This window comes from Bufo gargarizans, chromosome 8 (genome assembly GCF_014858855.1).
Source record: "Bufo gargarizans isolate SCDJY-AF-19 chromosome 8, ASM1485885v1, whole genome shotgun sequence".
Taxonomy (NCBI): Eukaryota; Metazoa; Chordata; class Amphibia; order Anura; family Bufonidae; genus Bufo; species Bufo gargarizans.
Window position 1 is genome coordinate 12,602,361 of NC_058087.1, and position 15,157 is coordinate 12,617,517.

General features: G+C 39.9%; 1 protein-coding gene across 1 annotated transcript in view; it reads right to left on the minus strand.

Moving 5' to 3' along the window:
* Positions 1–10,603: 10,603 nt before the first annotated feature.
* Positions 10,604–15,157, minus strand: part of B3GALT1 (beta-1,3-galactosyltransferase 1) — a 352,152-nt gene continuing 347,598 nt past the window's right edge. The window contains exon 4 of the mRNA XM_044304313.1: positions 10,604–13,669. Within this exon, the coding sequence (XP_044160248.1) occupies positions 12,504–13,484 (981 nt within the window). The 5' untranslated portion in view covers positions 13,485–13,669 and the 3' untranslated portion in view covers positions 10,604–12,503. The remainder of the gene's footprint in view (positions 13,670–15,157) is intronic.

Below are 15,157 nucleotides of genomic sequence, written 5' to 3' on the forward strand. Positions count from 1 at the left end.
AGCACATGTCAAACGAAGGAGAACAGTGAGAAGGTAAGACCATGACAGTCAGAGGAGAATGGGCCGACTGATTCAAGCTGATAGAAGAGCAACGTTGACTGAAATAACCACTTGTTACAACCGAGGTATGCAGCAAAGCATTTGTGAAGCCACAACACGCACAACCTTGAGGCGGATGGGCTACAACAGCAGAAGACCCCACCGGGTACCACTCATCTCCACTACAAATAGGAAAAAGAGGCTACAATTTGCACGAGCTCACCAAAATTGGACTGTTGAAGACTGGAAAAATGTTGCCTGGTCTGATGAGTCTCGATTTCTGTTGAGACATTCAAATGGTAGAGTCCGAATTTGGCGTAAACAGAATGAGAACATGTATCCATCATGCCTTGTTAACACTGTGCAGGCTGGTGGTGGTGTAATGGTGTGGGGGATGTTTTTTGGGCACACTTTAGGCCCCTTAGTGCCAATTGGCCATCGTTTAAATGCCATGGGCTACATGAGCATTGTTTCTGACCATGTCCATCCCTTCATGACCACCATGTACCCATCCTCTACTTCCAGCAGGATAATGCACCATGTCACAAAGCTCAAATCATTTCAAATTGGTTTCTTAAACATGACAATGAGTTCACTGTACTAAAATGGCCCCCACAGTCACCAGATCTCAACCCAATAGAGCATCTTTGGGATGTGGTGGAACGGGAGCTTCGTGCCCTGGATGTGCATCCCTCAAATCTCCATCAACTGCAAGATGCTATCCTATCAATATGGGCCAACTTTCTAAAGAATGCTATCAGCACCTTGTTGAATCAATGCCACGTAGAATTAAGGCAGTTCTGAATGCAAAAGGGGGTCCAACACCGTATTAGTATGGTGTTCCTAATAATTCTTTAGGTGAGTGTATATTCACTTTGTTTTGTGATAAAGTCATATGTGCTAACTGTGCATGCTAGCAAGGTTTGGATGACGAGCGCTGGCTCGGCTATTTTCGGTGGACCTATATAAATGAATGGAGTGCGGTCGCACATGTGTGGTGGACCCTCCTTCACTTTGCCGACTCAGTTTATGAGATAGGTGTGGGTCCCAGAGGTGGGAACTTCCCTTTAAATTATCCCAAAAATATTTCTCAAGGTTCTGAAGATTTCATATGTGATGAAGATATAATGAAACTTAATATCATTCTATTGTTTAAAGAAAAATACATTTATTTAAACTGGAAATATGCCCCCATCTCCGAGATGGGAATACCACTTTTCAACCCAGAAAAATCCTTCCAGAGAAGAGAGAGAGAAGCCCTGGAAAGGCTTCTAACATCTGCTGCTGATCCCTAAAGGAGATTGTGTTCCTCAGCCACCGACAGAGATGTGGAAACGAAGGAAAGCTGGGTGTAGTTCCAATTTAAACATTTTATTTGTAATACAAAAATACATATCCATATAACATTTATGCTATTATAAGATCCTGAAGTCCGTAAGTTTCTGATTTATAAACATAGTTAATAATAATTTCTTCAATTACCCATACTTATGGGGATAATACAGGTCAAATGGAGATCTCACTTGCTAAGAGGAGAGCGGGGCTCCCCCGACATCGGCAGCCCAATCAGGCAAACGCATACAACATCTAACTTAAGATGTTAGTGTCTATGAAGGGCGGCCACCGGGGAACGAGCGCACACCCCACGCGTCCTCTCCCAAATATGGGTGAAGAAAGACAGGATTAACAATCTTAGACCCATTCATCTGGTACTCACATTAACCATGCATAGCGGGCTTACAACGATCTTTGATCGAAAACATTTCTTGAGGCAACCTAGGGGGTCCAGCAGTCTTCTACCGCAGTGGAGAAAGAAAAAAACCCACATGCATATTTTGGTGCCTCATCCCCAGATAGTTAAGATTGAAAGTTAATGCCCAGATTAACCATACCTCGCATACAATCACACCAGTATCTCAGGTGCAAGGGGACTCAGGTCGAGTATCACTCGGCAATCACCGGGATTTTAAAAGAAATGTGGATAGAAACACCACCAAGGACCGGCCCTGTCCCCTAATAACACCCATACAACATGTATCGTATCACTGCCTACAGTCAAACCGCATATCAACAGAGAGAACCGCATTTTGGGTCGCACCCCGCCCCCGGGCCGCCCAGGGTCCCGAGCCCCGGGTCTCCGCCCACAGAGCGCACAGTGCCCTGATTTAACCAAAAAAAAAAACTTTGGCCATTGTTCAGTGCCGGCGAGTCCCGCTATCCTCCAGCGTTCCTGGAGTAACTTCACATCCTTTGCCAATTACAATGCATACAGAAATACCGGACTAATAAGATCATCCCCAACCCACCCCCCCCCCACCTTGCAGGAAAAAAATAAATAAATAAATAAATAAAAATTATATATATATATATATATATATATATGTATATATATATATATATATATATATATATATATATGAAAATAAATAAGTAAAAAAAAAAAGGGAAAAATAAATAAAAATAAAATAAATGAATAAATAAAAAATAAAAAGAATATATGATAAAAAGGGGCATTTCCGGATTGATTAATTAACCATGTCCCAGTCTTCCCAGAGTTTACCCCACTTTGAATAAGATCCTCTTTGTTTATACAAAATCCTCTCGTAGCTTTTCACTTTCTCGACCAGGGTCAACCAGTTACTACAATCTGGAGCGGAAGAGCAAAATCATAGCCTAGAGACCAGAAGCCTGGCCAAGAACATAACCTTAATCAATAGTTGGCTTTTTATAGGCTGGTAGTTAACCTCCGATAGGTCTCCCAGAACCCATATCCTGGGAGACAGAGGAACGACAATATTAAGTTTACGAGCCAGGGTAATTTGGACCGATCTCCAATAGCTGCCCACCATTGGGCAGTCCCAAAACAGATGTAAATGATCTGCCTCGGAGTCGCCACAGCGTGGGCAGTCAGAGGAGGCTCTAAGTCCTCTCCTATATAACCACATAGGTGTCACATATATTTTGTGCAGAATATTGAATTGTACAACAGTGTGATTAAAATTCTGTGAAACAAGTTTTAAGCTTTCCCCTATGTCCTCCCATTCTGGAGGACCCACCTCTGGGAATATCGAGGACCAAGATTTCTGTCAGAAGCTGGGTGTAGTTCAGCCTTGACTTCATTTGGAGACAAGGCTTATCAGGAGTAGAAGTAGTATGGACACTGGAAGTGGTGAGAAAAGACGCATACTAAATGCATAAAAGACACATAAACTGTTTAGTCCACTTCAAGTCTCATATTTATGTTTTGTAAGGCTCTGTTATCAGCCCAATTCCTTATACTATACTTAAACACATGAAAGGTTTATCATATAGCATCTCTTGAAAAGCACAATGCTGTGGTGATATTCATTAATACATACAGGGTTTTTCATACATGGCATGGTAAAAGGATTATGAGAAAGAAGTTATGCATCTGTAAAAAAGAAAAAATGGCAAAAATATTATATCAAAACCCCAAAACAATCAATAATCACAGCTGTTTTATTCTTTAATTTTTTTTTTTATTATTAAAAAAAAATCTAACGTAATACAGAATAACAATCCTTATCATCCGGATTTGTCTGTACACTGAACTCGTGCTTCTGTACTTCATAGCTTCATAGGGAGGATTGGATGTGACTGTGCATGATTTCTATATTTTTTTTTCTCTTCCCTTTTCATGACAATAATACAAAATAGAATATTTTCATTAGCAGCGAGACTGGTAACTGCACAAAACACCATATGATACATTAACATCAAAAAAATTGCACTTTACAGACATTTAGCTGAAATATTATTTACAGCTCTGACAAGTTGATATTGAACGTCATATATTTTTCAGCATACTGTACAGCTGTAAACGTTTACATTGTGTTTGCTCTTTGCAGTTGAGAAAGACAATTATTTAGTTTTTCTTATACTGTGTAAAAAAGTTGTAGCTGCTGTAAATAGCAAAAAAATTAAAATAAAAAAATGATTTTTTGCACATCCTGATTGCTGAAGTTTTATTAGTTTAAGATATTATTTAGCACATTTTCTTGGTGTTAAAGGGGTTGTATCATATGCCCCCAATGTCTGATAGCTGAGGGTCCCACCGCTGGGACCAGCACCTATCTCTAAAACAAAGACGAAGACAGCGGACCACGGCGTGGCCTTCCTCCATTCATTTCTATGGGACTGCCCAAAACAGCCCAACACTCGCTCCATAGAAGTGACCGGAAAGATGGCCGTATTTGCGCTGTGTGCTATGCGCTGTGCGCTTCCCATTCATTTCTATAGGACTTCCACTCAGCACACTTGGCTATTTTTGGCAATCCTATAGAAATGAATGGAGGGTGGCTGCGCATGCGCGGTCTGCTCTCCTTCACTTTGCAGGCTTCATTTTAGAAATAGGTGCGGATCCCAGAGGTGGGACCCGCATCTATCAGAGATTGGGGGCATGTCCTAATGATATGCCCCCAATGTAGGAGATGGGCCAACCTCTTTAACATAACCAAACTGCTTTTATGATGTGATTTACAGAAATAAAAAAATAACATAAAACAATGAAATGCATAGTAGATGAAATATAAGAGAATTCTATTTGCTATGTAACTTATAAAGCAGAAAAATTCGGCAAACGGTCAAAAAACATATGCAATGAAAAAAAAACTGTGACGAGTTAAAGAGGACCTGTCACCGCTTCTAACATGCATGTTTTAACTACTACTTGCATTTTCCATGTAATAACAATTCTGAAGCATCTTTTCTTATGACTCTTTGCAATGCCGTTGTTCTATTATTCCTGCTAAAAGTTTATGGATAAAGGTACAGCTGCTTCTAAGGCCACCAGGATATTGTCATGCATTAAACGAGGCATGGACTCGCGGGGCAGGGATGTAATACTACCACTTTACACAGCGCTGGTGCAGCCTCATCTGGAATATGCAGTTCAGTTCTGGGCACCAGTCCATAGAAAGGATGCCCTGGAGCTAGAAAAGGTACAGAGGGGAGCAACTAAACTGATAAGGGGCATGGAGGGTCTTAGTTATGAAGAAAGATTAAAAGAATTACATTTTTTGAATCTTGAGAAGAGACATCTAAGGGGGGACATGATTAACCTGTACAAGTCTATAAATGGGCCATACAAAAATACAGTGAAAAACTGTTCCATGTGAAATGCCCTCAAAAGACAAGGGGCACTGCCTCCGACTGGAGAAGAAAAAGTTCAGTCTCCAGAAGCGTCAAAGCTTCTTTACTATACGAACTGTGAATCTGTGGAATAGACTTCCTCAGGACGTGGTCACAGCAGGAGCAGTGGACAGTTTTAAAAAGGGTTTAGATGAATTCTTAAAGGTGTTGTCCGGGATTGGTGACATTTGTTTAAATTAACTTTAGTCACCTAAATAGTTCCTATATGCGTGTGTTACCTTTATTTTCCTTTTGTCATGCCCGTTTTCTAATCTGAAAATTCTGTGCCGGAAGTGCAGATTTTCTACAAGTCGGTGACGTACCGGGTCCCTTCGTGGAGAGCGAAGCCTCTTCATCCGCTTCGCAAGGAGCCCGTTGACGTCACCGGCAGCCACAGACATTATTCAGAGCGCAGTGAGGGCGGTTAGTAGGCGGCAACATGCAGCGCTAAGTAATGCCCCTCTGGCACACATGATAATTATGCAGAGCACATGAAGGGAGGTAACAGGGAGCTACCGTATATGTAACGCCCTGCTGGTCTGGTGACGTCACTGGGCACTGCGCAGAGTTATCTATAAAGCAGGAGGAGGAATATCAATGAGGGGCAAGATGCATGGAGGAGTGGTGACTAATATTATGGACAGTCTGAATGACGCAATGGTGCGCTGAGACCCACAAGGCAGTGCGGCAGGAAGTTACAGCACATACACAAACATGTAAACAATCAGTGGAGGACCGTAGGAGCACTGGAGAAGTGGTAAAGATACAGGAAAACAATAGGGGGACCTTGAATCATGGCGAGATATCATGTTTTTTTTTATGTGATCCCGGACAACCCCATTAAAAGTAAACAACATTAATGCTTATGAAAATGTGTAGAAATCTGAGTCTCACTTCCTTCTGGGAAGTCAATTGTCAGACTGTGCAGAGACATTCCTTCCCCAACTAGTAACAGCCATCTGTGCCTTTATCCATAAACTTCTAGCAGGAATAATAGAACGGCACAGCAGAGAGTCATAGGAATAAATGTCCCAGAATTGCCATTTCATGTGGAATACAAGTATTTAGTAACAGACATGTCAGGAGTGGTCACCGGTCCTCTTCTAAATTTTAAGTTGAAAGATACAAAATAGTGATATGAATGGAAGCATTGTCTCCACTGAGTACAAAAAATTATGTTTTGAGTAAATTTTCACTCACGTAGGGAAACCGTAATAGGATCCCCGACTTAAGGCGCCTCCAGCACAGTTCTGAAAAGAACCACATGCAATAAAAAACGGTTTGCAAACCACATTATGTACAACAGATAACATAAAAATATCCTAATTACATTACACCTTGATTATTATATACAAATATACAGGCAGCAGAAAGAAAATATACAAGAAGAGCGTTGCCTATTCTCACCTTACTTCTAGTCTGGACTGAACTCTGTAAAGCTGTCTGGATAATTCTAGGATGTTTTACATATTACTTAACTCACACATAAAAAAAAATCTAACTATAAAAAAGTGGCTGTTATAGGAAAAGTCTTTCTTCTGTTTAAGCAGTGTAAGAAAAATGTGGCTGCTTTCTTTCAGAAACAGAACCAAGTCTATCCAAAGAGTCTGTCTGGTGTTCAATTAAAGGGTTTGTCCCATAAAAAAATATTCTTTATTTTTCAAAACAGCGCCTGAATCGGAATACTTGTGTAACTGTAGGGAATTCAAATTTTATTAAATAAAATCTATCTGCATAATACCATCTGCAGTTTGTTCTTTTTCTTATTTGTCAGTCCTCTTCATGCGGTCGCACATGCTCACTTCCATCAATCAACTGCCACTAGTTGTATCACCTGTTAGAAGCCGTGACAGTTAAAGGGAAAGAGCTGTAATAGAGAGAGCTGCAGCAGAAATGAAAGGCCCCTTGAGAAAGGAGACACCCCCTGAGAAAGGAGACACCCCCTGAGAAAGGAGACACCCCCTAAGATGTGATAGGGAGAGAGCTGCAACTTAAAGGCCACCCCCCCAGCTGTCATAGAGCGATAGCTCTAGCAGAAGGGACAAGCCCCCCGACCTGTAAGCCTAAAATAAATGTAGCAGAGCAAATGAAGCAATACATGGGAAAAGCTTGGGATATTTGTGAGGTACAGGGCTGGTTGTAGCTTTGTTAGAAAGAGCTTTTACATGAATTATAGGATAACCCCTTGTCAATGGGGCTATGAAATGCCATGCCGCACATGATCTGTGAAGTGGTGTGGCACGGTTTTAGAAGAAAGCAGCCATGTTTTTCCAATCCTGGGAATATTAGAAAGTAACTCTAATGTCATCAGTATGTGAGCATGGCAGTTATGAAGGCTATGAGTAAACATTAAAGGGCATCTGTCAGCAGTTTTGTACCTATGACACTGACTGACCTGTTACATGTGCGCTTGGCAGCTGAAGACATCTGTGTTGGTCCCATGTTCCTATGTGCCCGCATTGCTGAGAAAAATGATGTTTTAATATATGCAAATGAGCTTCTAGGAGCAACGGGGGCATTGCCATTACACCTAGAGGCTCTGCTCTCTCTGCAACTGATGCAGCACTTTTATTGACAGGACCAGGTGTGATCACTGCCTGACCCTGTCAATGAAAGTGGAGAAGGTGAGGCAGTTTCAGAGAGAGCTGAGCCTCTAGGTGTAATGGTAACGCCCCCGTTGCACCTAGAGGCTCATTTACATATAATAAAACATAATTTTTCTCAGCAATGCGGACACATATGAACATGGGACCAACACAGATTTCTTCAGCTGCCAAGCGCACATGTAACGGGTCAGCCAGTGTCATAGGTACAAAACTGCTGACAGATGCCCTTTAAACTGCTCTATTCTGTTGTGTTTATCTTGTTTCTCCAGCACCTTGATATAAAGAGTGTCTAATATGTAATACTGGAATAAGGCATACATATTTACTTTACAGCATTTTATTTTGTGGCCTGACCACCATTTCGGTCTTGGCTTAGCAATGTAAGAGAATGCTCTCTGATCTAGAAATGTTGGCATAAAGTGACATAAATATGTCTTAAATTTCCAATGGTTGGGCAGTATACCATGGTTAAAACTATAGACTGAAGAGGCATTATGGATAAGACATATGAAAGGCATACAGTACATAACAAAGGCATAAAGATAACACCCACTGCTGCTATGAAGCACATGGGCAGGAGGATCCACGTACACTATAGAATAAACTCTTGGTTTATTTTTTCATCTCTTCTTCACAGCAGCCGATTCAAAAGGATTCCGGTTTAAACTGTAATACTGGAATAAGGCAAATCTATAAATACTGTACGTATCTGACTGCTTGACCACTGTTTGAATTTGATAAAATTCTATGTAATATTGTGAGATGCTAACAAAACCCTTGACAAACTGCAACTTAAATCACAACCACTGAATGGCCACACATAGACACATATAGCATATATATCTCATTACAGCCTATCGGATAATAATATTTTTTTTCTCAAAGGTGGTCATCTAATGCCACACATCACAGGATATATTGAGCCAACAGCAAAGGCAAAGAAGGAAACATCTGTAAGATTTGCAAACTGGTACCAGCGTTGGACTGGAGTTCCTTGGGCCAACCAGAGAAAATGATTTTAAAGGGCTCACATTCTGTGTATTCACAGTGTTGGACTGGAGCTCATTGGACCCACCAAGAAGAAATGGCCCTTGGGTGGCCAACTTCCATATCATCAATAAAGTCTAATAGGCTTTGATTCAAAGAAATAGACCCTAATGGTAAGTGATTAGTCTCAAAGGCAACTCCAAATGTTTTTTCTTTATCTTGGACCTTTGGGGCCCATGATCGTATCAGAGCCTGGGCCCACCAAAGGTTCCTCTGGTGCTGTGGTTGGCCAGTCTGATACTGGATATTACAGATGGACACTGACTGCCACTGTGAAACACATGGGCTGGTAGATTGGTTAAAGGTGCAGTTGGCCTGGAGGTTGAGCCACCATTATCTGCCACAAGGTTTTGATATGAGTGGAGGCAACAAGTATCATATCCTGAGATGGGTACACCATGATATCTAGGTCTTCCCCAGTGTACATGCATGTTGTTTTATAGGGCTGCCTCAAATTCCATGCATGTTACTTTTTTAAGCCCTGTGCTTTAATTTGTGATATACTCTCTGCCATCTGCCAGATATCCTTGTGCATGTATTTTACTGCATGGATGATTAAGATTATGCGTAAAAAAACACATTTTTAAGTACTCTATTATAGAGATGATAGAACTGAGCGAATTGATTCTAGAGAAATTTAATTTGATCCAAATCTTTTCCAATATTCTGATTCATTATGATAACAATTTTTGACATTTAATTCAGGAAACATTTTTGAGAGAGAGTTAGGAAGAGGGAGAGAAAAGAGAAAGATATTTTCTAGGCATTTAAAGCAATCAATTTATACCCAAACAGATTTTTTGGGGTCAATTTAGAACCCAACATTTTTTTTTAGAAAATTAACTCACCTTTACTCTGGTAGTACATTCTAAGTCAAATGAGGAGAGTCTCCCATTAAGGACCCTTATTCTAGGAGAATGACTGCAGAGAGCATAGCTTGACTCAGAAGGTCAGCATATGACAAAGAAAGCACACTGGTTTCAGTGAACACTATGTAATTCTTGCTATGCCCTGTGGGGGCACTGCAGGATAATTGAACACTTGTTGCCAGCTTCTCCCACAGATTACATCTGAACACTGGGGATCCCAGCAATGGCACATTCTGTGATCAGCTTATTTTTGGAAGACCCTTCTAACAAGAATAGTCCAAAGCTGACAACCCTTTACATTTTTTTTTTTTTACTTGAACAGTCAATACTATTGTCAAATCCTTACTGACACACTGGGGGAGCTTTTCTAAAAAATTTACACCACAATTGCGCCATAACTTGCAACTTTTGCAGCTACTTGTTACTTTTCCTAAGTGGGCCTTAGCGGGATGGGATTAGGCTTCCCAACTGATTTTCTTTAATTTGCACCATCAACTGGCTTAAAGGGATTGTCCCATGAAAAATATTCAACAATTTTCAAACCGGCTTCTGGATCTAACTACTTTTGGATTTGCATGTTACTAAAAACTTTGCATAACATGTATCTGTATAGTGCTATCTTCTCTTTGCTCTTTTTCTTATTTCTTTGTCCTGCTCACTGAGAAGGCCGCACATGCTCAGTTTCATCCTTCAACTGCCACCTGAGCTGTGATAGGGAGAGCTGAGACACGCCCCCCTGAGCTGTGATAGGGAGAGCTGAGACACGCCCCCTGAGCTGCAGCAGAAAAGACACTCCCCTTCAGCTATCAGCTTGATATAACTCTAGAAGAGCAATGAATGGGGAGATCTCTGGATCCATGTGAGGGACAGGTTCTAGCTTCAATAGAGATTGTCATGTATTATATGATGTCAGATTTTTTACATTATTCATGGGATAACCCCTTTAAGTCTCCTTGAATTTCTAGTCCACAGAGTGCTAGAGATACGACTAATTTATTAAGAGTCATATGCCTTTTAATAAATTAGGCGCATCTTACTTCAGCGCAGGGAGATCAAGACTGGCATATGATATGATACAATGTCCCCCACTGTTCCTACATTTGAGCAAAGTATAAATCTAAGGAGAAAGGAGTCATGTGCATGTCCACTTTACCAATGGTATTAATACTGTTGAAAAATATGTGTAAATTTGCAAGTATTTGCTTGTAATAAAATACAGTATTTTGATATTTGCCACTTAGAATTAAGAGAGATATTAGAGATACAATTGTTTTACATGGCTTAGACGTGCTATAGTAGCTATGCTATGGGGATACTTTAGAAACAAAATATTAGTTATTTGTAAAAAATAATAATAAATCTGCCGTGCACTTTCAAATGCAAATCTATTGTATTTGATTTGCTTTATATATTGGTTATTATGCCCTTTATGTAAAGTAAGACTTGTTCATATTTCTTTTAAAATGTCTGTTTCACTCCTTCATAGGAGCAGAAAAACAAAAAATATGAAGAGCTGTGATTGAGCGACCCCTTTACTTATAATGGGTTCGGTCTCCAGCATGTTGCCCTTTTTTTTTTTGACTGAGCCATCAACGAAGCAATAAAAGATTTCCACAGAGACCTCATACATGTGGTCATATATGTTCAATAGCATTTTGCCAAACTGCTATTCCCAATGAACTCACCATAGACATGCATGGTCGGTTTGGCCGAGGGTGAAAAACACTGATGTTAACCTTCTAAATACATATTATAAAGAAATGGTAAAGTTCTGAGTTTGGGGACTTGATGTTTTTTGTTTATGCCCTTGAAACATATACAGTACAACTTATATGTAATACTATAGTATTTCTTGATGCATTCGTTAGCACTATTGTGTATTAGGGGAGAATATAATATTTTAAAGGGGTTGTCCCACGAAAAATATTCTACAGTTTTCAAACCAGCACCTGGATTTGAATACTTTTGTAATAGCATGGAATTAAAAATGCATTATAGATTTTGAGTTATTCAAATAAATCTATTTGTATAGCGCCATCTGCTGTTTGCTCTTTTTTCTAATTTCTCTGTCCTGCTCCCTGAGATGGAAGCACATGCTCAATTCCATCCTTCACCTGCCACCAGCTGCAGCTGCCCTCTCAGAAAGGACACGCCACCCTGAGCTGCCAGGTTAAAATAAACCTAGCAGAGCAATTGAAGCAATGAATGGGGAGATCGATCTCTGGATCCATGTGAGGTACAGGGCCAGTTATAGCTTTGTTAGAAAGAGGTTGTTCATTTTTTTACATTTATCATGGGATAACTCCTTTAAGGTCTATTTTTCTAAAATGCTGCATACAGAATTGGAAAAACAGTTAAAAGTACAATAGCACAATGTATCTCCACATATTTCGATTCTGAGCTAAGCATATTGAACATTCTCTGGACGGTCACATATGTCCAGTAAAAAAATATTTTCAGTGTCACACGGGGACACCAATGGCTACATAAAAGTTAAATTCCGAATACTTGATGATAGTGCACGCCTTGAAATGATACTCGGATCGTGATGTTGTGTGGAATCCAGATTGTATTTTCAAGTCATCAGAGAAAGAACTATCCACAAAGTATATATATTTTTTTAACATTTGATGAGAAACCGGTGTCTCAAAGTCTCTATTGGCCAGCAAAAGTGAAAAAGTTGTATAAAAGTTACTTTTTGTGTTTTTTATTTATTTTGTTATCTATTTATTTTTTGCAACCGGCCTTTACTCAAGTGTCCTGGTAACAATAAACAACACTCTAAAAAAATTTAACAACGCAGATGCTTTTTGCTTGACATGTCATTCCAAATCCTGTGCATTTCCTCAGGGCCAATCTGATGTACTGTAATGACCCTACGGTAGCGACACAGGCTGTAGGCCATTTTCCAGTGATTAAAACCACTGTTTTGAAATGGGTGTATACCCAGTTTTCGTAAGCATAAGCCAACATACACGTCCTCCAGGTGTAAAAGTCTTGTATGGAGGGAAGTTTTATAAATGAGCTCTGCCACATCAGCAGAGAATATATATCCAGTTCCCGAACAAAATGGTGGGTAGTTGCTTTCTGGGTACAAGTCTCTCGGCATATACCATTTGCTGCGGACATCCCTTATAGGTCCTCCGTTGATGACGTAACCGGTGAAGTATCTCCTTCTAGGTTTGGTGGTTGGTTTCAGTAGTTTGTATATCAGGTTGTCCATATTTACAAAAATATCGCTATCCGTTTTCATGACATATTTTGCCTTGGAGCAGAAGGTGGCCACCCATCTCATGCCCATCATGGTTTTGAGAGTCAAGTTATGATAGGAGTCTATAAAGTCTTCTACAACGATATCATGAAATATTTGACTCTCTTGCTCCACCATCTGATTCAAAACAGGGTCGGCATTTTTGCCAAGAAGGAAAAGTGTAACAATTTTAATCCCCTTGAAGTTGCTTTCATTGCCCCAAGTTTCGCGAATGGCTTGCCTTGCATCAAACTCTTTATGGGTTGTGCTTATCAGAATGACCAGAAAAGGACTCCCGTTATTTTCACATTTTTCGGGTTCATTAATCACAAATTCAAAGGAATGAGGGTTTATAGGTCGAGTTCTAATGTTGCCAAAGGAAATGTTTTTTTGAGATATGACTATCTTGTTCAGCCGGTAACCTGTGTAATTGGATGTCGGACGGGTGACACTTAAGTACCAAAGAGCGCTGGCCCAACACACCACTGTCAGAATGTACAAACATGACACCTTCGAGGCCATAGCTTCTGCAGTCTTCTAGACGATGCTTCATATGAAGTGTCTCCCTGGTGCCTTGATCATTTTCTTGTCCAACAGGTGGAACACATCAGTTGAGAGACATTTTTAAAATACAGAAGAAAATGGTCTAAAATCCCCTGTTAATTCGATCTCGTTCTGTTGTCATTTCCGTAAATTCATTGTTCACACTGTAATGCAGAAAAAAAAGACAAAATAGTTTAGATACAAAGATAACAGGACACTTATGTTTATTTCAAAAGTAAATTGAGTTAAACGGGTTTTCCCAGATCCTGAGGATAGGTCATTAATATGAGTTCGGTGAGGGTCCGACACCCGGCACTGCAGCCAATCAGCTGGTTGAAGAGAAGCCTGTGCTCCGTGCGAGTGCAGCCTTCCCTTCATTGTTTGCCTGCTCGCCATCGACATCGCAGCGGCAAGCCGTCCCATTCATTTTAATGGGTCGGCAGCTTCCTATACATGTGAATATAGGATTGGTCATCAATATTAAAATCCCAGAAAACCCCTTTAACCCCTTAGTGACCAAGCCTGTTTGGGCCTTTATGACCAAGCGTTTTTCTTCCTTTTTTCATGGTCTCGTTCCAAGAGCTATAACTTTATTTTTTCGTCTATATAGCTTTATGAGGGCTTGTTTTTTACGGGACAGTAGTTTTTAATGGCACCATTTTAGGGTACACATAACTTTTTGATTAACTTTTATTAACTCTTTCTGGGAGGGAGATGGGGGAAAATAGCAATACTGCCACTGTGTTTTTACGTTATAAATTTTACGGCGTTCATTTTTCGGTACAAATAACATAATATCTTTATTCTCTGGGTCAGTACGATTACAGTGATACTAAATACTTATAATTTTCTTTACGTTTTACTACTTTTTTTTCCAATAAAACCCCTTTTATTAACCAAAAAAATTATTTTGCATTGCCACTTCACAAGATCCATAACTTTTTTTTTTCTTTTTCTATGGAGTTGTGTGAGGGCTTGATTTTTGAGGGACAACTTTTATTTTTCATTGGTATCATTTTGGAGTAAATGGCGCTTTTTGATCGCTTGTTATTACGTTTTTTTTCGGTGGAAACTAAGAATAAATTAGAAATTCTGTCTTTTTTTTATTTTTATTTTTTACGGCATTCACCATAGGGGATAATTTATGTATTATTTATGTAGTCCGGGTCGTTACGGACGCGGCAATACCAAACATATGGGGGATATTTACTTTTTGCCATTTTTTTCATTGAAAAGCGTATTTTCAATGAAAAAAAAAGCATATTTTTTTATTTTATGGAAATTTTTTTATTTAATAAATGTATATTTTTTTCTATTTTTTTTACTACTTAAAAGTCCCACAAGGGGACTATAATATACAGTATTTTGATTGCTTTTAAAATGTAATGCATTATCTCTATAAAGCATTACATTTCAATAGCAATGCTATTCAAACCTTGACCAGCAGGCTGCGCCAGAGAGGCACAGCCTGCTGGAGAGAACTGAACACAGGCTCGGGGCCCTGATCGGAAGCAAGGTAAGCTTCCGAACACATCAGCACCCCGCTATCGCATTTTCGGGGTGCTGATGGGAGACAGAGGGAGTCCGCTCCCTCTGTCACCACTTTACATGCAGCGGGCGCCGTTGCGCCCGGCATGTAAAGGGTTAAACAG